We start from the raw sequence: 24,082 nt of genomic DNA, 5'->3' as shown, positions 1-24,082 counted from the left end.
AATAAAAGCAAACAAAAAACACCAAAATGTTAGATTATAATGGCTCTGCGAGCAGATTATTTGGCCTTCTGCTATTTGAATTTTGCAAAAGTTGCCTACAGCTAGCTGGTAATTTCCAAGAGCTTCAGGCATCAAGTTTACTATTCCGCAACTTGGCATGAAAAACATATTTTGTAGCTCGAATGATTGAATATATTAGTACCACCTAAAGCTAGAAAGAACAATCATATATTGTACAATGCTCTATGTTATACCAATGAATTCTGAATAGAACGGTTGTATGCAAGCCTCAATTTAAAAAGAAAGTAACCTTCTCACCTGAACTGTAGAGAGAGAGAGAGAGAAACTAATGGAGTAGATATTCCTTCTTTTGACGCTCTGTGACACTCACTTTACAAGTCAGCGAAACTTTTTCATGGTGTGGAACAGTTATGAAGTTGCATTTTTTCCTTCAAGCTTACCGATTCTCCTTTATTTCTGAGGGGGAAAAAACTGCAAAAGCAGTACAGGGAGCCTAGCCCCTCCTCCCCTGCCCCCAGAGAAACAATAATAAATAAGTAATAAATTCCTGTTGTAAAGATTTCCTATATCACTTTTTTCCTTTCAAAAATTGCGATGCAAGGTGTCGGGACAGTAACGCGTCATTGATTGTCAAGTCCGTTTTTTTTTCTCTCTCCTTTATTGGTACTTACCAGATAATACAACAGGAACAGCAACCGTAACTTCATCACAGTATCACACATGTCCTTCAACGACAGAATCAGCATCCACCGTTATCCTGAGAAAACATATAAAATGGCAGACTGTTCATTCGCAAAACATGTAGTTGGAATATCACCACTCGTCGTGAATGCCTTGCGGCTCGATCTTAATGCGGTATTTGGAACTTTTAACGAACTGTACGCTAAAGAACCAAATGTGTCTTTAGAACCTGTCGCTCAATGATCACGGCTGTCATTCGTTGGCAGTATGACAGTCAATACTCCCGGAATTGACTGTGGCGCAAGAAAACATTCCTGTCGCGTCGTGCAAGATAAAAATACAAAAAAAAACTTCCCTGTTGCGAAAGTGCGACCGGCATGTCCCAAAAAATTAACTTTGTACACTACGAGATCGGAGTTGTATACTGCTTACCATTGAAGTAACCCTCGCTGTTCTTGTGGTTCAGTATTGTTCAAAGGTTTCTGCAAGTAGTCGCTTATTTCGAGCAAAAAAATTGAGGCTAATTTATTTTTGTTCATTCATCATGTACACAGAAAAACGCGCGCAATGTTCAACTACTTAAGCAGAAAAAACAAACTACGAGGGTGAATTTTTCATAACTGAGTCCGCTTGTTTTGATCTTGCGCAGGCGTTCCTTGGAAAAAGACGAACAGGGATAGCAATGCGATAAGTCCACTTCGCAAGAGGAGTGTGCCCACAGGGGACGTGATGCGCGACCCTTCAAGTCTATATTACCGGACGGTGATCCCTCAGCGCCAACCTAGCTGCTACATGTCACTATATCATACGTGGCCAGAACACTATCTACGCTACAAGCAGCTCGCCTCTATAACAGGTACAGTGGCAGGAGGTCGGTGTTACGACCTCGACCATATAGGGTAAACCAATACGGTCGATCAGTCGGTTGATCTGACGGAAATGTACTGTTCGCATTAACCCTTCGCAAGCCACTCGCCGATGGCACTGCGTCCATTTTAAACTGTATTCAAAGACGCGGGCATTCGAAATACATGTCTGAACCTGTCAAACGCCACAGGCAATCTGCCTAGTCCGCTGCAACGCTATTCCCTTACCCTAGCCGGCCGCCTTGCCAGCCGTGAGCTCCAAAGCGCGCCGTCAGGTGTCCCCTGTATTCTTATTGGTTCCCAAGATGTGACGACACACCGCCCTCTCTCGCCTCCTTTTCTTCTTTCGTACCTACTCTCTATTGGTGACGTCATATACTTCCCTTTTTTGTCACGCCACGAGGTAACCGACGGACGCCATCGGATTTCCGTTCGCGTGGGCGTCGTAATGATGACGCATTAAAAAAAATTTGCCTCCAATACACGCTGTGAAGGTGGTTGGCTGCAGTATTACCTGATCCGATAGACCAATGTGACGTAGCCTCGAACGATTGGAGCACGACGGACTTATAGAGTAGGTCGTGGATTGGAGCTACTGGGTCCTGCCGAGCCTGAGCATGCACGACGCCGTTGTGCATGTTGGCGTTGCTGTTCCTGTCGCCGCTCATCGTGATCACTCTGCTCTTCGCAGACTGATCACCATCACGAAATTAGCCTCCAATCCACGCTGTGAAGTTGTTTCGCTGACAGTATCACCTGATCCGATAGACCAATGTGACGTAGCCTCGAACGATTGGAGCCACTGGGTCCTGCCGAGCCTGAGCATGCAGCTATGTGCCCGTAATCTTTACCGGAAAACGCATGCGGCGAATGCTACGTGCTTCGTATTGTTGGAACATGCCTTATCAGCAATCATGTATCGAAAGGAACAATGGGATGTGTATCGCATGCGTGATTCCAAGGAACATATAGGCACGTTTCGCTTAAATTCGTGAACTGGTTTTCTGTCGACTGTTGTGTCGACGGAGACGAAGAATTCCCGGGATCCGAGTTATATACTGCTTCACTGTAATACGGGTGAGTGTATGCGCATTCGCCGTTTAATTTCGGTGCTAAGTGGTTCCTTAAGTTGCCGAGTGCGTTAAAAATGTAGTCTTATATTCTGAACAGATTGTATCGACTCGGGAATGGGAATGGTATCGCATGCTTGCTTGGGAATTCTGATGCATATCTACAGGCGTCTATCATTCGAAATCACAAGAGGACGACGCGCGCATGCCACTGGTCGATATACCGTGTCACCCCACTGCAAAAGCCGCAAACTCTTCCCTGCAGCTTGGCACAGAAAGAACAAACGGCGGTAGCTGATGCTACGAGAAAATTAGTAAGGGACATGATACGACGTGGAACATATGTAAGTTCTGGAAGCTTCTGAATGAAAGAAAAAAATAAAGAAGGGGTTAGGTAGAAGAATGTAAGAACAAATGATGTACGGCTATTCAAAATTGGCGAATACGAATGGACAAGTTTTGAGCATTCGATTCAAGAATTTGATGTTCTGAACTTTCGAATATTCGTTCAGTTCCGGATGACACCGGATACCTACGGTGCGGCGGAGCTTTCGGGGAGAAATGGGCCCACCCGTGTTAAGCCAATTCAACAAGAAATAACCGGTCATCTCTTCTTTTGATCTACGTTTCCCATTGATTCCGATATGTGGGACAAGCTGCGGCTTAGGGCTGCAGAGGTCAATGAACTACCTGTCTCCTGACCATGTAAGGCATGCTGATTTTTCGCACAATAATTATCTCTCTCTTTCTTTCTCTCTCTCTCTCTCACTTCACGCCTCAAAAGCACCACGAGGGGGTAATTTCATAAAGGTTAATAATCTTACGTATATATCATCTTACGGTTGTATAATCTTACGTATTCGTATGAGACAGTTATCTACGCTCGTCCATTTACCACGGCTACTTTTGTTATATTACTGCAACCTCGATCATTATGATCGCACGACGAAGTATCGACTATGACTAATGAGTTCCTCATTTGCAAGCCGCCCAATTGCCGAACTTTACAAGCTTCTTTCTATCTTCCATCCTGACATCTCATAAAAAGTTTTTTTTACGATTGTGCAGACTTGTAACTGCTCAGCCTTAGTTCCTTATAAGCGCTGAGTATTCGATTTTATATTCGAAGCTGCAATTTTTTTTTTAGTATTCGCACTCTAGTCAGTTCGAAAAATCTGCTGTTGAAACACTCCCGGGATAAAAGGAATGTCTTCGTACAGGAGTTGTTACTCTCTCTCTCTCTCTTTAGAGGTTAACCGCACTCGCCTTCCGCGTTCAGGCCAAGGCAGTTGCCGTCGATCGGCGCGGCATACAATTCTCGATTGTGCAAACTCATTCCCACAACGCCACTAAAGAAAACAAATTCAGGATATGCACGTTTCCTAACGCCTCCCAAATAGCCGGGCCAGTTTTACAACGGCAACCGCCTCGCAGCCCGGGCCCGGAACGCGCAGGTCGCTCACATTTAGAGAGAGGCCAGGCGAGAATTCGACTCAGCATTCATGGTGACACTCGTTAATATGGCTGTCACACCATTACCGCCTGTGCTGAAAGGGGACGAGGAGAGATTCTCGCGCAGTAATTAACGTCGCATTGGTAAACGAATACGAAGTCGTGGAACCTTTAGAGTTTGTTTAACGCTTGTTTCGGTTTTGTATTTCTTTTTGTTTTGTTTTTACGCGAGTGGATGCTAAATATATCCGGTCGTGCGTTGAAGGGCTTTCGCCCGAGTTCGCGGGAGCGGGCAGGCAGTGTAAATATTTGCGTTGGCAAAATGGCCGCTGCCGAAAGTGCGGTCCGTTCCTTGCGTGTATTTCTTTTCTTCTTTTTTAAATCTATAGTGCTTCATAACTTTTCACGATGCGCATCATTCTACCAACTGCTTTCAGGAATGAGAGACTAGTTGTATTGTGCTTTATTGCTGGGCATTTTTCTTTCTCACGTTATAACTTTATTCAATAGGGCCTATATGTGTCTTGAAACTATGAAGAATAAATAACCAAGTCAATTTATAAGCTTAACCATTTAATTTTTGTCTACTTACAGTAAAGCACCGGTAGCGCAACCTGCCCCATGTCACTCGCATTTTTTTTTTCGAAGCCCCTGATAAGAAAACTGAACGAGAAGATACAGAAGATAAGACAAGTGTACAAACTCGAATCTTCACAGCTTTCATTTCGCTAATTAGTATATATGCTACGTGCCATCTTGCTTTAATGAAATCGGGTGTACCGACCAGCGAATGCCTCGGCGTGCTGAAATTTGAACTGCCTCTTTTGAGAGTTGCAAAGACGGGTTCGCAAAGAATGGGGCCAGGATAGCCGGGCGGTGTCGTTGGTAATCGATCGTAATAACGGACAAAGAGTCGCATGAGTGATATGGACGAATTAAGTAGACACAGCTGGTTCTGCTCCCGTAGGCCACATCATATTTACGAGCTGTTTGTTTCAAAATGGCCTATGTAGCGGTTTAAAACAATTAGCGTCGCTTAGTTATAAAGGGGAGGTTGAAACGCCCGATTTCGTTATAACGAGGCTTGATTTCCGACGGGAGGCGAAGGTTGCGCGGCTTACAGTCAATTGGGGTGCGGAGTGTATCGTTCCACGTACCGCAAAGACGTCGATCGCCATCTGTCTTCGCATTGGATAATATCCGATACTTCCTTTAAAGTCATTCGACGCCAAAAAAAGCAGCCCTCTGCCCGAAGCGAAGTTCGTATGCTGATCACTCTTAGCACGCAGTCGCGTAGCAGGTCAGAACATTGATTCAGGCCGACCTCCCAGCTTTTCCCTCGTAATAAATATCTCTCTCTAGTCGCGATTTCTGAGAGTAGAGGCACAGTCTCGATGTAAGCCTCACTTTCCAGAATATACTACTTTCACTTTTTTGCGTGGCGTATTACGTCCGAGCACGACGCCTCGCTGGAGCGACGGGAATTCTACCGATGCCTTTCATAAAGACTACACGACGTGAAAATAACTCCAATGGCAGGCGCTCGCGTCACTACTTTCGTGACACCTACAGTTCCGCTGGCACTGAATCAGCGTGCCGTGGAAGTGGTATCTGCGAAAGGTGTCTACGAGGAAATGCGGGAATTCGAAACGTGGGCAAGCATGTTATTTTTTGTGGCCGCACTCTCGTTCACTGTGGAAACAGACAAAATATCTGAAGTAGACAAAACGTATGAACCAGGTGTGGTGGGAGGGATCAAAAATATACATTGAAGCGAAAGATCACCTCGCTTCGTAGTATACGCGTACTACAGGCTATCTAGTCCTGTTTTTGTTGCGCAGCAATAACTTCTTAGCGATAAAGACGGTATGTGCACTTTATGCCACGGAGGAGGGAAAGAACTGGGAAAGGAGCACGACGTCAGTCAACTAGTACACCTGCTGGCAGCCTAAGAATTCAGTGCCAAATTTCTACTGCACACGCCATGAAGTCCACCGCGTTAAAGAAGAAAACATAGCTCGCGAGAGATCTCCTCTTAAGAGGCTTAATGTTCTCAAGAATGAAGGTTATCGCACATTTAGCTGTAATGCACAGTTGATTATACACCTCAGAAAAGAAAACAGAAAAACACTTAAATTTCCCTATGCTTTCGTTGGCGTCATTGCCCCTTTTGGCTTCATGCGCTTCAAGGTTGTCACGTGACGCTTCCTTCTAGTCAATGTTTCCGTCCTCCGTGCCTTTAGCAGAATGGCGGTGAACGGAAGAAAAAAAAAAAGGAACAGAAGCGGCACACACAAAAGGGGACGAGATCAGCCTTGTCGACCGTTCCTCGCGTGTCCACCCTCTTGTGACGTCACTGGTTCACAGGCTCCAATGATCTCCCGCGTGGCTGCATTTCGCGGGGCAGACGTTGTTGCTGAAAGAGAGAGAGGGCAACAATCAGGAATGTTTTGTTGTTGTTGTTGTTGTTGTTTTGTCTTCGGACAGTAGTCTTACGCAAGTACTACCACATTTTGTTGGCAGCCACACGGCAATAATTGTAACTGTGTTTCGAGTTTGGTTCCTCGAAGTGGACGCAAAAAGTTTCTCCGTTAGTGGTCGCGTTGAAAGACCGTCACGATCGAAATGAGCTTTCGCATATGTTAAAAAGGTTATGTGGTGGTTTGCTATCGCTTGAGCATAGGATTAACCAGAGTGACATGATAAACCTGTTCATGAAGTATTTAATTAAAAATTAATTACCGTTATCTGCTGCCAAGGTACAAGTCATTTCATGGGGCCCCGAGTGGGGCGTGATATAATGAGGCTGCTATTCGAGCAGGAATGAATGCAACATTCGCGCCCTCTACGTATCTCCGCACACCGAACAAATTGCGTTTGCGAAATATCAGTTAGATAGCGAAATATCATTTAGATAGTTAATTGTGTGACAAGCTCTTTGGGTCGCAAACGACATATAACGACAGCAATACCGGAGAGAATGGGGCACAACCTTCCTGCTTGAAAGAGCCATGCTTTAAAGAATAGATTGACCACATGCGGGTACACGAATGATAAATGATACATGAACGCTAAATACTGTCAATGGTTTTGACCTATACGTATACAAGTAAACAGATGAATAAGTAAATTATACTCGACCGAGCTTACAGGGAGCACATTGCTGTAAACTGTACTGATAGCATTTTGGTTCTTGACTTCGATGCTAAGTTTAATGACTCCGCGGTAAATCCTGGTCGAGTTGGCTTGCATTGTTGGCTTGTCGGACCCCATCATCCATTTGTCGGGTTCGTGCAAACGCTATCGTATCGGGCCAAGCGAGCGTCGAGGCGATCTCGGTCAACCTGGGCCTAGAAAGGTGGGTCGCTTGACCCGCCCAACCCACTTGTCGATATGCTAGTGAGCGGGGTCGGGCCGGGGCTGGGTCAGCGCGTCTTTCTCCTACACGTGGTGGCGCCTTCGTGTGAACGAAGCTACACATCATGGGTCCTCTCTTTCGTATGCAAAACAATAATGATGCTGAAGGAATTCCCTTGAGTGAATGTTTGGTTGACTAAAGGATTATGCATATTTGCTATATATGAGCGCGATCGGTTCGAGCGGCGCTTTGTCCACGTGAACACTTTGTGCGGTCGTGTATGCATACGCACACTGTTTTGTGACTGGGCCCTCGCACATGTACGTTCTTTGAGCCCCGAGTTATTTACGCGACGGAACTTTTCCTTGCGTAAGCGATAACCGTTAAGCGTGCGATTTTTAAAGCGGTGCTCTCCTTGCATCTTCCCCGGGGTTTGGCGCCCGTAGTCGTTTCCTCGCCGGATGTATTTGTTGATGTGTATATATAGGCAACATAAGCCGTTGGTTTTGTGCTGGCTACTGGTCTTGCCGAGTATAGGTAGCGCGGGTCACTGTGTATGTGCCACGAGTGTGTGCCCGAACAGACAGCTTCGGCACTGGTCCATTTATACTCAAACGTGAAAAGAATAACCCGTGGAGGAATCGGGGGTTTCTGTTGTCGGCAGCCCAAAGTGCGCGTAGCTTCATTCGCAGGCGATTAACACAGGCAATGGCCTCCTTGGGACACACACGTTTCATTTAAACAAGCCGAGTCGGTCGCTCGAACAATGAAAACAATAAACACAATGAAAAAAATCGAGCTGCTCGCAAGTCATGTGACGCATACGTCTATACAAATTATCGTTGGCAGGCATCATCTGCACTTCTTTTCTGTAGAGTAGCCACGTAACAAAGGAAAATAAAAACAAAAGAGACGTACTATAGGCCGATTCCTTGTTTAACTGGTTCTCATCACTTTTTTTTTAACAAGCTGGACATTTAGAAAAAAAGCGCGAATAGTGATGCACACATCCACGCACTGCACGAATTTTGATGCTATACGCCTTATCTTAGAAGTTTTTGTTGACGTACGTTATCGTTTGTAATTTTGAGTTTTTTTGTGTCGATCCTAGACCTACATCGGGTCTTTGAAAACACCTTAGTTGCGAAAACGTCCTCTCACAGCGATTGTTCGCAATTCACAGCAGCGTCAGTGCTGCGGTTCGCTATAGAGAGACAAAGGAGAGTTCATTGAGGAAACGCAGAGAATGCGCCCTGAGATAATAGTCTTATATAGCCTGCAGCTCTGCTCAGAGGACACGGGTGAAAAAGAGAGTCAAGGGCCTCGATGATGAGGACAGGCAGTCGGATGCGATTACAGACACGTTCCTGCCCAAATTTAGGGGCCCGTTCGATGCCTTGAATTTAGGCCTGTGTTAATTGAAAAGACCAGCCTTCATGACAACTTGCTTCAATGATGTATTATGTCCGGCCAAGGGCCCAGTAACACGTCTTTTTCGCTCAGCGGTACTAATTGGCGCCAATGAAGAGGTCAGTCGCCTGCCGTTCACGGACATATTTGTGGACAGGCAAACAAGTATGCGCTGCACTATCTCGGACATATTGCGCGTATCGCAGGTTTGCCGAGTCAGAACATGGGATGGCGATGCAAGTATTGCCGCGTACGGGCAACACCTATTCTAATTCTGTGCAGGACGGTCGCATGGCTATGCGTTGGATGCCGCACGGTATAACCTAGGTTGGAATCTGGCCTTTAAGGACGTCTGTGGCGATGTTTCATCTTGTGCCCAATGTCTTGCTGTCGCTTTACGCAGAGCTTCGGTTAGAAAAGGATATCAGTGGATTCTCCGGACACTGCGGACTGCACGGGGAACGACCTTGTCGATGCAGCCGCCGAAATGGCCTAAAATGGCGGCACGCTCGTCACCATCCGGTTCTCCAGGCATCAGACTGCGTTCGCCAGGTTGGGCTAGCGAGCGGTGACGTGCTGTCAATAGGCGATCTCGTAAATTGTGTTCTCAGGATTTCTTTCTAAAAAAGATATTGTTTCAACTCATCCTTTAGAGATGCTGAAGCACATAATGGTGGCACAGAGGTGAGACGTCCGGGACCTTTGTACACTTGGGCCCGTATTCACAAAGCCTTTCGTTGCTAAGTGTTCTTTGTCATTGGCTGGTCGCCTTCGCTAATGATATGTCTAGCATCGGGATTGACTAAAATTTGCTCTTACGAACAATTCTAGCCTAAGGGCTTTTTGTGAGTTCGGAGCCCTGTCCTTTACGAAAGCACGGCACTTCGCACTCCCCCACCCCCCCCCACCCCAAGCAAAAGAAAATAAACATGGGTTTAATCTTATTTTCGTAAAAATTGTTCGGGATGCCAGAAATCGGGAATTACCGGGTTTTGCTCGGAAACGAAGGACCCTGTGAGTATGTGCAACTGGGTAACTGCCCATTCTTGGCCAATCCCCCACAATGGATGCTCCACTGATAACCAGGCGGTATGGAATCTGAACTGTAATAAAATATGCGTAGTACTACTATGTGCACGCACCTTTCATCAACAGTCTTTCCTCGACAAGCATCGTACATCGTCTTCGAGACGCAGACAGCTACACCTAGGCGACGAGGTTGTGGCCGAGTCTACTTCCCTGAAGCCAACAAGCTTCGCGTCGTTTAGATTCCAACGTTGCGTTGGTTCTGCGTGTTTCGATGTCTGTGCTGTAATGCGATTTGCACATGTCGTCAGCACAAACCGATTACGGCTCCTCTCTGAGCATTCGTACAGTTGCTCCCTGCCACTGAATCCTCGAATCCTCGTTTGGTGCTATTGCAGGCCCATGCTTGGTATATATCCCACAAATGTCGGCAATTATGATGAAGACGCGGCCCAGGGTACATCAGTTTTGCTCTCCCGTGTAGAGCGTTGGACCACTCCAGCCCAGCAAGGAGCCTCTTACGACACCGAGCAACAGAAACACGAAGTAGTAAGTGACCAAGGAAATGCATTCGCCTTAACAGAAATTCGTTTTAAAGAAGTCATAAAAAAGTAACTTCACTATTCTATGTTTACCATTAAATCATTAAAATCAAAGGACGCTCGTTTAAAATATTATGTATTTCTTGCACTTGCACAATTCAATGCATTAACTTGCGTACTTTTACTTGAGTCAGTCATCGACTTTTGCTTGCTGGCGCTTTGCAAATCAATTCAATTCAATTCAATTCTTTATTCAACATCATGAGGATGTTGGGTGGATCGACAAAAAGCCAGAAGAAAGGCTTGACAGAGGTCGACGCACCCTACAATGACTTGGCAACAGTATCGCAGTGTATCATACAGCATGTGTAAAGCATTCGCAATAACAACATTGACACAAATGGAACGGTATTTGAACATTACAGGCAAAAACAAAAGCAAGCACAAAGCACTATGACATGAGTGTCAGCAGTACATAAATTAACATCAATTCACAGCGCGTTATTTAACGTCTGTGGAAGAATGTATCTAAGCATTTGGCGACCATAATTCGTTCGCGTTTTAGGCACAAACCACGTGAAGCCAGTGCGGGTAGCATACTTAAGTTCCTTGCATTTCAAGATTGCCAGGTCTAACATGAATGTATTATTTTGTCTTATACTTGTTTTATACCGCCTTAACAGTAAATTTTCATGCAGTTGGGGAAGGGGGGTGATGCCAAGTGACGCAAAGATCGGTGCGGTATGTTCAAATCTCGAAGCATTAACAATATTTCGAACAATTCTCTTCTGAAGCATGTGCAGCCGTCTGATATTGGTAAATGACGTGGTGCCCCAGACCAAGATACAGTAATTAACGACTGAAGAAAACAGTGCATTGTACAGCATTTGCTTAACACGCTTCGGTAGGAAACATCGCAGTCGGGACATGATACCAACAACCTTTGACAACTTGCCCCTGACCATTTCAACGTGATCGTCCCACGATAAATTTTCGTTAAAGAAAACACCCAGACTTTTGACCACGGGAACTATTTGAATGGACGACGAACCCATTTCTAAGCAGATTTGTGGAGTAGAAGCAATCTTGTTACGAGGCTTAAATAATACAGCTTTACTTTTTTCTGTGTTTATGAGTAGCGAGTTCGATTCAGACCATTCATGAAGTCGGCGCAGACACTGTGTAGCTTGCTGTTCAAGATCTCGTACATGTGCTGCTCGAAAGAACAGAGTGGTATCATCTGCGTAGATCACAAATGTTGGGATCTTACTTAAGCAGACTATATGTCGTTGACATAAAGGAGGAAAAGCAGAGGTCCCAGAACACTTCCCTGGGGAACGCCAGAAGAAATATGTTTAACATCTGATAGTGCGTTGTTTACTGTTACCTGTTGGACGCGAGAACTGAGGTAGGATCTGATTATGTCAAGACATTTTCCGCGAAAACCATAGTGTTCGAGTTTGGCTAACATTGTTTGGTGATTGATGCGGTCAAACGCTTTCGAGAAATCGATGAAATCTGTGTGCCCTATACCGAAACGTACATTAACTCGCTCATAAATCCTTTAATACATGCCCTCGTGTTGGAACATATATGTCTCAATGTTTCAGGCATTATCAGTTGCACATATCGTGTGGGAGGACCTCTTGTTCTTGTGGCTCCTCGCCAATGTCGTCGCCATCGTCAGCAGTCGTCAACAAACGCATACCTCGAGGACCCATGCACACGAGTAAGGTTGTCATGCTGTCACCCCGGCATGTTTTCAGGTCGTCGTCGACACTGGTGCAGGTTGTGTTCACAGAAACACAATTTGCCTTCGGTGGAGCGGGAGGTCGTTCCGGGCAGCTCGATCACTGAGCCGAGTAACAAGCTTCGGTGACGGCCGCGGATGTTTCGCTTAACCGAATGCGTTCTTATCAGCGGACTCAAGTACTAAGCGGGTTAAGCGAGTTCGCATTAAGCGCCTTATTTTCGTGAGGTAAATAGAAACCAACCAGTTACTTGCTCATCGTTCGGCATATCCGAAGGTCCGGCTTAAACGGGTTCGTTTTAACCGGAGCCTACTGTAAGTCTGCATGCTGTAAGTCATTGCGTCAGTTTTTGAAAGCTAAAAAAAATCGTAACGAACGAAATGGGATAACAAATAATGAACAGCTCACTCTTGTCCCCTCATCTCTCGACGGGAGCAGTGGACTTTTCTTCCGCGTCCGCGGCGTCCGCGGAAGAAGTCGACGCAAACGACGTGGCAGTGCCATCGGCTTCTTCGACCCACGACGACGTGGCGTCCGTCGCGTTCTCGGAGAGCGAAAGTTCGCCGAGCGAAATCTCCGAAGGGGACGCGTCCCCAGCAGCGACGTCGTAGCCTACTGTCGCGTCGACAATGGTAGGCTCGTCGTTGACTGTCGCCGCCGTAGTGGTGGCCGTTGGAACTCTCGGCGCCTTCTGCGGAGCAGACGACAGCTGCGAACAGTCCGTCTCGTTCGTAGCAGACGACGATGGCGCAAACGCCGTCATGCGGCCCGTTTCGCGGTCCGACTGCGGGAGCTCCGAACGCATGTTGGGATCCCACAGAAACACGTAGTACATGGACAGCACGATCGCCGCGAGCGAGACAGAGAGAACGTACGCCATGACCGTCATGAGGCGCACGATCTTCTTGTGCCGCTTGGTCTCGTATATCTTGGCCTTGGCGGTGTCGAACGGCATCCCCCCCGGCATGGTGTCCACTCCCGCCACACCGCCACCGTCCTTGTTGTTGTTATTGTTCTTGGTCGAGCTATTCCCACCTCCGGCCAGCGTTGTAGCCGCCTGACCGGCCGGCGCTGCCGCCGGTTGCGTCGATGCGCCGCACTCGTTGGCCATCTTCATGGCCCGACGAGCGGCGCGGAACGTTGCCGCAGACGACGATGAGAGCAGGACGACGGGGTCGGGAGCGCGTAGCAGACGCTCGAGAAGCAGACGGCAGCAGACGACAGCGAGTGTGTACGCTTTCGTTGCAGGGCCTAGTCGGAGTGATGTTATTTCAATCTCCGCTTGAGCCTTCGGAAATTTTTACGGGTCGGTTGTACGTCCAAGTGGTTCGCACTGGCAGCCGCGCGTTATACAAAGGGATACAGGACAGAGCTTTTCAGAGAGGGGGAGAGACGGACGGAGAGACGTAGGATGCGGAGGAATGCGACGAGCATCGGAGAATTTCCCCGGATCGATAGGAGCACCGGGAAGCATGAGTGATGGGAGGAGGTTCGGAGGCCAGTGGTGGCCTCTTGCGGCAAATGTGGCAGTCATGAAACTCAAGACACGGCCCCCGGGATGGCAAACGCGCCGCGTTGGCGGTTTTGGGAGTGCCCCAATTTTGTTGCTATAACGGCCAAAATTAAAACGTCATTTGGGACAAAATTGAACGCGTACAGGGGTAGCGGCTTCGCCCTCTCCTTTCTTCTATGCTGGGATAGACATATGCTGTCAACATCAAGCAGCTATTTCCCCAAACACTACCGAAAATTCTTAAACACACTTCGCAAACACATATACCTACCAACCCTCCCGACTTTTTCGCGAAGTTAACAAATTTGGCCGCATTTAACGAATGTCGTATCAAGTTTTACGAAAAATAAGTTCAAAGTAAAGTATCAGATAACTAAACAATAACACAAATTTAGAGAGCGCTTATTCATAAACTTATAGAAAAAAAGAATAAAGTGCAGCCCGGTCGGCACCACCCTAGCAACCTAACCTTCCGGACGCTTCAGTGAACTTGAATTTACTAGAGAATGGCAGAGCAAGCAAAACCCTAATATCGTCGTCCTCAGCGCCAAGCTTGTGCACTTCTTGTTAAATGTTGTGTACGCATTGCAACAATGTAAAATCAACCCTCGAATTCCCCACATCAGCTGACGGACGCAAGATATGTCGCGGCTGGTATTTTTATTCCGCAAATTATATCGCAGTTTTCCTAATTCACGTGGCCAACCTCTTCCAACCTATCGCACTTCTTGCCGTCTCTTAAATTTCATGATCATTCAGCATCTACATGACTTCTCTTTTTTCTTCTAGTTTGTTTTGTCATGGCTATCAAGAAGGAAAACGACTTATACCAGATCAATCCATCGTCGAGTGTAACCTGGTCATAAATGCAGGGCAAACACTTTTAGCAGCACATCTCGAGCCTATGAGCGATGCCTTTGCTTCGTTTGTATAAAACCCTCGGGTGATCTTTTCGTCAACACGTTCCCCATTATTTTTCTTTTATTCTTATTTACAAAAATGTCTAATTTTGGCACTAGTGACCAATCGTGTTATACAATTGCCATTTCATCCCTCCCACCATTTTGTGATGATTCTAGACGGGCCCTTGCAGATACCCGTAAGCGATCTGAGGGCCACATTTGGGCCCATGCATCGCGAAGAAAGCGCGCTGCAGAGCGGGTTGGCCTCAACTTACAGATCATGTTAAACTTTGTGGCGTAAATATGAACAGCAGGGCCCTTAATCAGACAACTTAGCGCATCCTTGCTCACTATATGTATGTTTGTTTGAAGTAACGCCAGCAAAATTGTCAGTCTGACCACATAGCATCGTTTAGGCATTTCCTTCTCTCCTTTATTTTCATTGTTTCCTTATTTTTTGCGAATTTTCACCGAAACTTCTGAAAGGTGAACTTGGAACGCGTGCTTTTAGAAACAAATCACACACGCTGAGAAACATCAAGCATGTGAGTCTGTCTCCCTCTCGCTGCGACCGAGAAATCTTCCTATACGCGACTAGCGACGCAAAGGCGCCGTTCAAAGCTTGCTTCTTCGCACTAAGAGCCTTCGAGAGGAGAAGCCCGCTTTACAGGTTACCTCGGCTCTGTCGATGACGGCAAAGGCGTTGCAAGCAGCGTCGATAACAGCAAGAAATTCGCTAAATTAAGCGAATTTCCAGTCACCTTAATGACAGCTTTGCCTTTTTAAAGTCTTCGCGATTTCTTACGGACTTTTCTTGGTGACGTAAACATAAGGTGACTAGACGTGCCGATTCAGGTGGGACCTATCCTGCTTTTACTGCCGCGGTCCAGCCATCCCACAGATTAGGTGTGGGACGGTGTTTCGTCACCACTTTGGCCTCTATGGACACCGAGCTGTCCCAAAATACCCACCCTGTGGTTTCGAATCGGCTGTTCACGTTCTCGCATGAAGTGGCGACACCTTAAAATACGCTCGAAAGGCAGATGGCAGCAAAGCGAAGCACTGCCGGAAGTGAGGCACATGAACGGATAGCCACTTCCGGCTCGTAAGTTTTCTCGATCCAGCTACAATGTACTTTCTCAAATGCCGTCGGCTAACGAGCCGTAGCCAAGCCAGAGTTGATGACCGCGCTACAGTGGCTAGAATAGAGAAGTGTGACGACCGCCGAGCGGCTCGTATGGGAGGCGCTGAAGCCCACGGAGAGGGAACCGCATGGGGGCGCTCGCTCCCGCATTCACGTCATGCCCACACACAGCGCAGAACACGTCGCCTGTTTCGATAGCGTCGTGTGCGTGCAGTTTTCGTGTCAAGTGTACGTTTCGCCCGCTTTAGCATCTGTGCAGTCATGCCTAGAAGGCAGAGTCACTGTTTTGTGCCCGGCTGCACAACAGGCTACAAGTCGAGCAAGAAGAAACTGTCCTTGTTTGGTGCACCTAAAGACTCAAGTGCGCTCGCACAATGCCAGCGTGCTATTCCTCGCGCTGACAAAAACCTGGAAGAAAACTGTGCAGTGTGCGAGTTGCACTTCGACGAACGGTACGTGTCAAGGCACTTTGAGCATAAAGTGAACGGTGAGCTCGTCCGCATCGAGAGAAGTAGGCCTGTGCTGCTTCCAGGCGCAGTTCCTACTTTGTTCCCGAACCTACCGGCTTATTGTTCAAAGAGGCTGCCACCAGAGAGAAAGCGTCCAACAAGAAGTGAACAGAATGAGCCACCCAGGAAGAAACGTGCAAAGGGAGCTACCACACCTGTAAGTGCTGAGAGTACGACAGACAGTGTTGACTTCGAGAATGCATCGTGCGCGCCGTTTGACAACTTGACGTTACCGTCGTGTTCATGGGGAAAACACACGCTTAGTGCTTCGCCCCTAACTATTGCGTACAGTGTGTGTGAGTCCACTGAGGACAAGAGTATTCTGTTCGCCAAGAAGTTAGTTGTGTTCACCCAAGATGAGCATGGAGTGAAGCAAGAAGTGTTTTTGAAGGGGGTGCAGATACCGCACTGTGTGTCAGACGATCCTGAGTGTTTGTTAAGGAACGTAGATGTTCTCAGCGTGTGCGCGGGTGCAGGAACTCTTCAAGAATTTCCTTTCATCATTGGAAATAAGAAATTTTCAGTCTCAGGAACCGTAATCTCAAGCAAGAATTGCCAGGGAACCGCCAATGAAAGCAAGCCATGCATTTCATGCAAACATTTGAGGAAAGCTCTTCTCAATCAAAGATCTGCAAGGAAACAGCGCAACCAAAGTCAAGCTGCACGTATTTCACTAAGAAGGCGGATGCAAGCGCAAGCTATCAGACGGCTGAAGGCTAGGCTTTCATTGTACGAAGAAACTATCCAGAAACTGAAGCAGCAGAGTGAGGAGCTCGAAGAAACCGTCCTCGAAGGCCGACTAAAAGCCCTCACACCCAAGCAACGGCTCGCCGTCATGCAGTGTTTTGAGGGTGCTTGACGGAAGTCACCGAAAGGTATGAAGTACAACCCGGATTGGCTACTAGAATGCATGATAATGAGGATGAAGAGCCCAAGGCTCTATGAGCACGTGAGACGGGAGGGCATACTGCTGCTGCCTAGTCGATCATGCCTCAAGGTTTACACACGCAAGTACAAGAGTGGGTTCGGCTTTAATTCTGCTGTCTTGGCAGGGATTGCCAAGAAAACAAAATCAATGGATGAATTCAAACGACACGGCGGACTCATAGTGGATGAAATGAAGTTGTCAGAATGCTTGAATGTTGGCACAGGAGGAAAGGTGGAAGGGCTTGTGGACTTGGGAGAGTTTACACCTGACTCCGAACGACACATGCCTTGTGATCATGGTTTGGTCATTATGTTTCAACCATTGACTGGTTCATGGCACCAAGTACTGGGTTGTTTTGCTTCCAGGGGAAATGTGAAGGCTGCACTGCTTTCGAAGATCTTAATGGAAGCCGTGCTGCTTACAGAGAAAGCAGGCCTCAAGGTGGATTTTATCACCTCTGATGGAGCCTCATGGAATAGATCTATGTGGCGCAAGTTTGGGATATTTGGGACCTCATCCTCGATAAAGTCTTCCGTGCCACATCCCGTCGAGATAGGGAGGCGCCTTTTTTTCATTTCCGATTTTCCACATTTGGTGAAATGTGTCAGGAATGGCTTTATTAAAGCTCCTTACAAAACACCAGATGGTGCTATTTACATGGAGCACATCAAGGCAGCGTACGATGAAGATAAATGCGCAGTAACATTGAAAGTGATGCCTAAAATCACGTCGCACATTCGCCCCAACAACTTTGAAAAGATGAAAGTAAACTTCGCATTCCACCTGTTCAGTGCTGAAGTTCTCCGTGGGCTATTCTTCTACAAGAGCGAGATAGCTAAGCATTGGAGTGACCCGGCACCAACACAAGCATTTGTGCTCATGATGGTAAAATTAATTGAGGCCATGACAGCACGCATCCCATCAAAAGGGCTTAATGTTGGTTCTCCCCAGGAAAAGAACATTATCGATTTTCAAGAGTACCTAAACAAATGGGAAGCTTCCTTGGGCAGTTCCAAGCTTGGATTCATTTCCGCAAGCACCGCTGAGGGACTGAGAGTCACTTTGGATGCTACTCTGGGCCTTCTAAAGTACCTCAATGAGAAACTTTGTTTCAAGTACGTCCTCACAAGCCGACTCAGCCAAGACTGTATAGAAAAGTTCTTTGGCATTATCCGTCAGTTTTCAGGATGCAACGACCACCCGACAGCTACCCAATTTTTAATCACAGTGAACTGCCTAAGCTTCTATGATCTGGTAAAGGCACCAAGCAGCGGGAACTGTGCAGGAGGCTCGCTTATCTCTCTGTTAGCCGATGGAAGTGAGGCCAAACAAGTGGATTCACTGCTTGACAAAGGCAAGCTCGAAGAAGCTTCTGAGGTGCTCAAGAAATCGAAGATCATTCCTGATCATGTGTATCCCGAAAAGACAAGCGATGCCCGACTTGTCTTTTACATAGCAGGGTATCTTGCCAGGAAGACTATAGTAAAAAGCGGCTGCAGCGACTGCTTTGGTGAGCTTCTCGTATCACCGCAGAAGGCGAACAGAGATCTCGCTGTACTTACAGATTTTTGTGATAATGGCGGCCTACTTTATCCTTCGGAGAAGCTCTTCTCCTTTGTGGATGCCCTTGAGATTACCTTCACGACATGGTTCAGCTACAATGAACTACACCAAGACAGTCTGGATGAGCTGACCTCCTGCCTGCAGAAAAATTCTGTCGTCGTCGGCTGTGCACGCCATGGTATCGACCTTACGAACCAGATTATAAAGTTTTTTTTCATCACACGCCTTCACTTCTTCACGAAGTCCCTGAACAAGGAACGCGCATCATCTCGCGAGAAAAGAAAGCATCTGAAGCTCAGTCGTCTTACATGAGCATTCAGTCGAAAAGGGACTGCTTCGCGTCTGTGTTTCTATATTGTGAGTCGGAAACTTAGTCTTGTTATGACAATAAAAGTATTTGTGGCCCTCACTCTTTTGTTTAAGGCACTGCTTAAAATCCAGGTCGAACGGAAACGCCATTATCGTGAGTATGCGACTGCCCGTCGCTTGGATTTCGTTAAATGCATGCCGCATTCGCTAGCTTAAAAACTTCTACAGAAGATTTTGCCACATCCTTGCGCTGCACCATGTTATTTTAGACTGTGTAGCAACATGAACGCTAAATCGAATAAAGAGACGCAACTGGGCGCGGCCTAGGCAACGCGTCTGCTCCAAGCGCCTGACGTGTAAGCGGGTTACAGCGCCACCTGTCCCGTTCCCTGCGAAGCGTCACGGCGAAGCAGGCGCGCTCATCACACTTCTCCTATTCTAGCCACTGTAACCGCGCCGTCTTCTTCGATGGTCTTCCTGCCGTCTTGCTCGTCACGCATATGTTGCATGAAAGCACGCGGAATAATGCTAAAGCGCAAGTGGAAATTAACTGAAGAGCGTGGAAAAGAGTTTCCGGTAACGTAAACGAAATTTGGGATAATTGTTCGATATAGTTTACGTGTCTCCCTTTCCACCCCCTATCGTCCCGCATTACATGGCGCCATGGGTATCTGCTCACATTTCGCAAAAAAGCCATTAAACAGTCCTGGTAAAATTTTCCAATGGACTGACCAAGTTCAGTGTCTCGCCCCCTTTTCTATCCGAAGGACGGACTATAACTGCGCCTCCATTTGTCGCTACTTCGAAAGAGGAGTTTGCTACAGAAAAAAAAAATCTGTTATTCAGCCATGTAGGCGCACTGAAGCTGTCTTTCATAGGTAAAACAAAATCTAATATATCACACCTTTTTTTGTAAATGGGGGCGCTTTTTCCCCGTTTTACATTCCAATCGTTGACATCGCTACCGCAAGAGGCAAGTTAAAGCTATAGTTTAAACAACGAAGAAAAGGAGCAAGTAATATATAAAAAAGACAAAATTGCAAGAAAGTCGTCATCACTATCATTTAGCGATCCTTTTTCTCAAATTAGTGTGTTTGTGGCGGCGACCTAGCAATTTTTCAAAAAAGCTATCGATACTTATCGGAAGTGCATCCTGTCTGGTGGCATAGATTTCGCATAATGCAATGTCGTTACACGAAGTATATGCCTGGCGGTTGCGTCATTGAAGGTGTTAATTACGTTAATTACGTTAAGGCGAAGTGGTTACGTGTCCTGCGCTGAGCTGCCTTGCTGAGTATTTGCAGTGAGGTCATCCTGAACTCTGGAAGGAGGAGGAATAAACTTTTATTGCAGAACCAGCACTTTATGATGGCCGGGCCTACGCCTCCCACGAAGGGACGTCGAGGGCTTGCCTCGCCGCCGCCTCGCGGGCGTGCTGGGTCGCCCAGGTTTGGTCGTCGAGGGCGGAGCTCCGCAGAGCCTCATGCAACCTCGACGAGAGAGTCGTGGTGTTAGTCTGTGCGTACTGTGCTGGGCACTCCCATAGCATATGCGAAAGCGTAGCCGAGTGAATTCCACAGCACCGGCAGTTGGGGGTAGTGTAGACGTCCGGAAATATAAGGTGGAGGCGGGCGGGTGAAGGGTACGTGTTTGTTTGTAGTAGACGCAGGGTGGTAGCCTGCGCCCGGCTGAACTTTGGGTGAGGCGGGGGGAAGATTCGGCGACTCAGGTAAAAGGCCTTAACAAGATCGTTATAAGATGTCAGACTGTCCTTGGTGTCCAACTCATCTCCAGTGACTCCGGCGCGGTTGACTAGGCCTCGCGCAATGGAGTGGGTGACCTCGTTGAGATTGGGGAGGTGTGGGTGGACAGGGCCCGCATGGGCCGGGATCCATGTTAGGGAGATGATGCTGTCTTTAGAATGTGGTGCCTGGCAGAGGATGCGAAGAGCTTGGGGACAAATACGCCCTTTGCTGAAGTTAATAACGGCTGAGCGAGAGTCACACACTATGGTGTGACAGGTGGGATCTAAAGTGGCCAGGGCGATGGCCACTTCTTCAGCCGTCTCTGCAGTGGGGGTAGTGACGCTGCAGGCATGGTGTAGGGCTCCATCACGTGTGGCAACGGCCACAAATCGTGTGCCATGGGAGTATCGGGCTGCATCAACAAATCTGGAACTGCTATTAATTATTGCGTTGAATGACCAAAAATCATGGTCCGTTGGCCTCATTTATTTTCACCTGGGAGTAGTTCACAGTTTCTGTTGTAGCGCTTGCCTTCTATCTGAAGCAACCGTGTCAGCCTTACGGAAAAAGCTTTGCCTATGACTCTCCATACTCCCTATACTTGTGTACTCGCTATACTCCCTATGCTAAGTATAGGGAATCACAGTTTCTGTTGTAGCGCTTACCTTCTATCTGAAGCAAACGTGTCAGCCTTACGGAAAAAGCTGTGCCTATGACTAGCTATACTCCCTATAGTTGTGTACTCCCTATACTCCATATGCTAAGTATAGGGAATAAATACTTCCTAGACTTGTGAGAACGTATGTGCCGCCTTCACAAAATAAGCGTACTTTTTCATTCCTCTGCGCCTGCATTCGTGCTTCAAGCAGACAATACGCACTTCCTGAGAGTACGCAAATGCTCGTGTAGTAGTATGTCGGCGTTTTATTTGTTTAAACTTGTTGACGAGTCATAATATTCCTAGCCTGGAATCAATACGCTGCCCCGGTACAAACTGTTGTACAAAATACGTTAAAGAATAGACAAGATGCAGACTGCGACGGCACAGTGGTGCTGCCATACAGAGCGAGCAAAAAAAAAAAAGGAAACCAACTCAAGAAAAGATCCACAACTCTGCTGGCATGACTCATATCGGAAGAAACATTTTCGAACTGCTTTCTTTTTGTTATTGTTGCTTTGTATGAACGTCGAAATCTTGAATTAAATCCTGAAAAAAATAGTGCACACCATTTTACGAGCGCGAAGCGTGTGGTATAGTTTCGACTACTTCGGGAGTAAATGTCAGTACTCCTTAGTTAACACACGCGATTCTCCAATTGTTTAAACGTAAAACGATCTTTCATTTCAGTCAGTATTAGGGGGTCGCTCGCTAAAACCGCACGTAACAGCAACAACTACAACAACAACAACAAAAGTTTAACACTACTATCGCTTACATCTTTGCAACCATAACTAACCACACGCGCCTAATTACTTCGGTATCGTTGTGTAGGGAAAAGAAACCATTACTCGATCACGCATGTGTCGCGCCTGCAGGCGGCGCTCCTGTCGCACCACGCATATGGAAGAAAGTAAATGGGCTGGGAGAGTGTTCGGATATTTGTGCAGGAAAAACATTGATTCGCAGCGGAAGCGAAGAGCTAGGAAGCTTACCAGCAAGCATGCGACCGCTATGGTGAGCAACATGGCAACAAAGAACGTCAAGCGGAAAGTCAGAGAGGCTGAGATAAGCTCATGGGTGGCGGAATTGGAAAAGAAACCTGCTATGAGTAACTAATAAAGAGGGAAAAAACGAAATGAAGAAATAAACAATTTATGATAACTCAAAGGGAGCTAGGCTCATTACTTTTCGAATCGATATCAGTATGCCTTAGAACACGCACTTGTAAAGTGAGATACAACAAGGAAGAACAAGCATGCGCTTGCTGCGGTAAAGCTAGGGAAACGATGGAGCATGTTTTGTTAGAATTTGAAGATACCTGCCCAGCAGTCGATTTAGGCACCTCTGGCTTCCTTGAAACCCTTGGGTTCAGGGAGAGCAGGACGAAAGTAAACATGTCCGCAATAGAGATTAGTAAGAGGTGATTGGAAGACTGGTGGAAGAAAAGTAGGCAAACGACAAACAATATATTACACTCCTGTAGCACGTAAAGGCGAAAGCCTGCTGCACACTTGGTAATGCGCCGTCTCGCATCGTCGCGTTGCGGCTTTTGCAGTTCGGCTTCTTTGGCTCGTTTTCGACGCTTTCGCGCGCTTGTGTAGCGGGCTGTCAGACTCGCGCCGACGACGTTTCTCTTCGACTTTACGTTGCATCCTCTCAGCAGGCGATTGAAACGTATGCTACTCTGTGTGTCGTAGGAGTGATTCCAATGTTCGCTGTTCCCTTCACTTTGCCGAACGCTTATAGCCTCAGCCTTACGGGGGTATGATGAGCCCTTGCACATTTAACAGTGGAGCTGTTATAAGTCGAACCGTCGCCGTCCGGTGTCACGCAGGGGGCCAGGTTCCGGAGCTCAGCTCCAGAGGGCGTGCCGAGAGTTGTTTAACCTAGGTAGGACATTAGGCAGTATAACAGCAGAGTTTGGTGGCGCAACCCACCGCCCCGTTCCAAAGGGGACGCTCATAACATCCATCCATCCATCCATCCATCCATCCATCCATCCATCCATCCATCCATCCATCCATCCATCCATCCATCCATCCATCCATCCATCCATCCATCCATCCACCCTTCCATCCATCCATCCATCCATCCATGCATGCATCCATCCATCCATCCGTCCGTCCGTCCAACCGTCCATCCAACCGTCCATCCATCCATCCACCCACCCATTCATCCATCCATCCATCCATCCATCCAGGAGCGGAGCCTTGCCGGGGTGGGAGCGGACCAATCAGAGGATAGGGCTACAGGAGCAGGTGTTTCGCCGGCACACGCCCTTTCGCCCCATGGATTCCCCTCGGCGCGAGCGGCAGCGGGAGCTCGTACGAGAGCGGCAGCGCCGACGTCGCGCAAATCCCGAGCTTCGAGAGCGAGAAGCGCAAGCAAAGCGCCAGCGGAGGGAAGCCGCTACCCCCGAGGATCGAGAACGGGAAGCGCAAGCCAAGCGCCGGTGGCGGCAAGCCAACCCCCACTTTCAAGAGAAGGCAATCCAAGTCAAGCGCCAGCAGAGGCAATTGCTAACCCCCAACTTCGAGAGTAGGAGGCCTAGCAGAGACGTCGACGCAGAGAGATTCCTCCCAGGGAGGGTGCCGATGGACGGTTCAAGAGAGAAATCCTCAACCATGACTG

The 24,082-nt window shown here is 47.5% G+C and overlaps 1 protein-coding gene across 1 annotated transcript; it reads right to left on the bottom strand.

The window, feature by feature from the left end:
• Positions 1-806: 806 nt before the first annotated feature.
• Positions 807-13,599, bottom strand: inaF-D. The gene is made up of 2 exons (XM_065435740.1): positions 12,586-13,599; positions 807-6,506 (listed from the first exon to the last, which is right to left on the bottom strand). The coding sequence occupies exon 1, from the start codon at positions 13,292-13,294 to the stop codon at positions 12,596-12,598; it is 699 nt and encodes a 232-aa protein (XP_065291812.1). The 5' UTR covers positions 13,295-13,599; the 3' UTR covers positions 807-6,506; positions 12,586-12,595.
• Between the last annotated feature and the right edge of the window lie 10,483 nt (positions 13,600-24,082).

The sequence above is a fragment of the Dermacentor albipictus genome, chromosome 7, assembly GCF_038994185.2.
Source record: "Dermacentor albipictus isolate Rhodes 1998 colony chromosome 7, USDA_Dalb.pri_finalv2, whole genome shotgun sequence".
NCBI lineage: Eukaryota > Metazoa > Arthropoda > Arachnida > Ixodida > Ixodidae > Dermacentor > Dermacentor albipictus.
Note: the sequence above shows the minus strand (reverse complement) of the source record. Positions and strands in the feature narration are given on the sequence as shown.

Coding starts and splice junctions, on each gene's coding strand:
- inaF-D (XM_065435740.1), bottom strand. CDS start 13,294: ATGAAGATGGCCAACGAGTGCGGCGCATCGACGCAACCGGCGGCAGCG.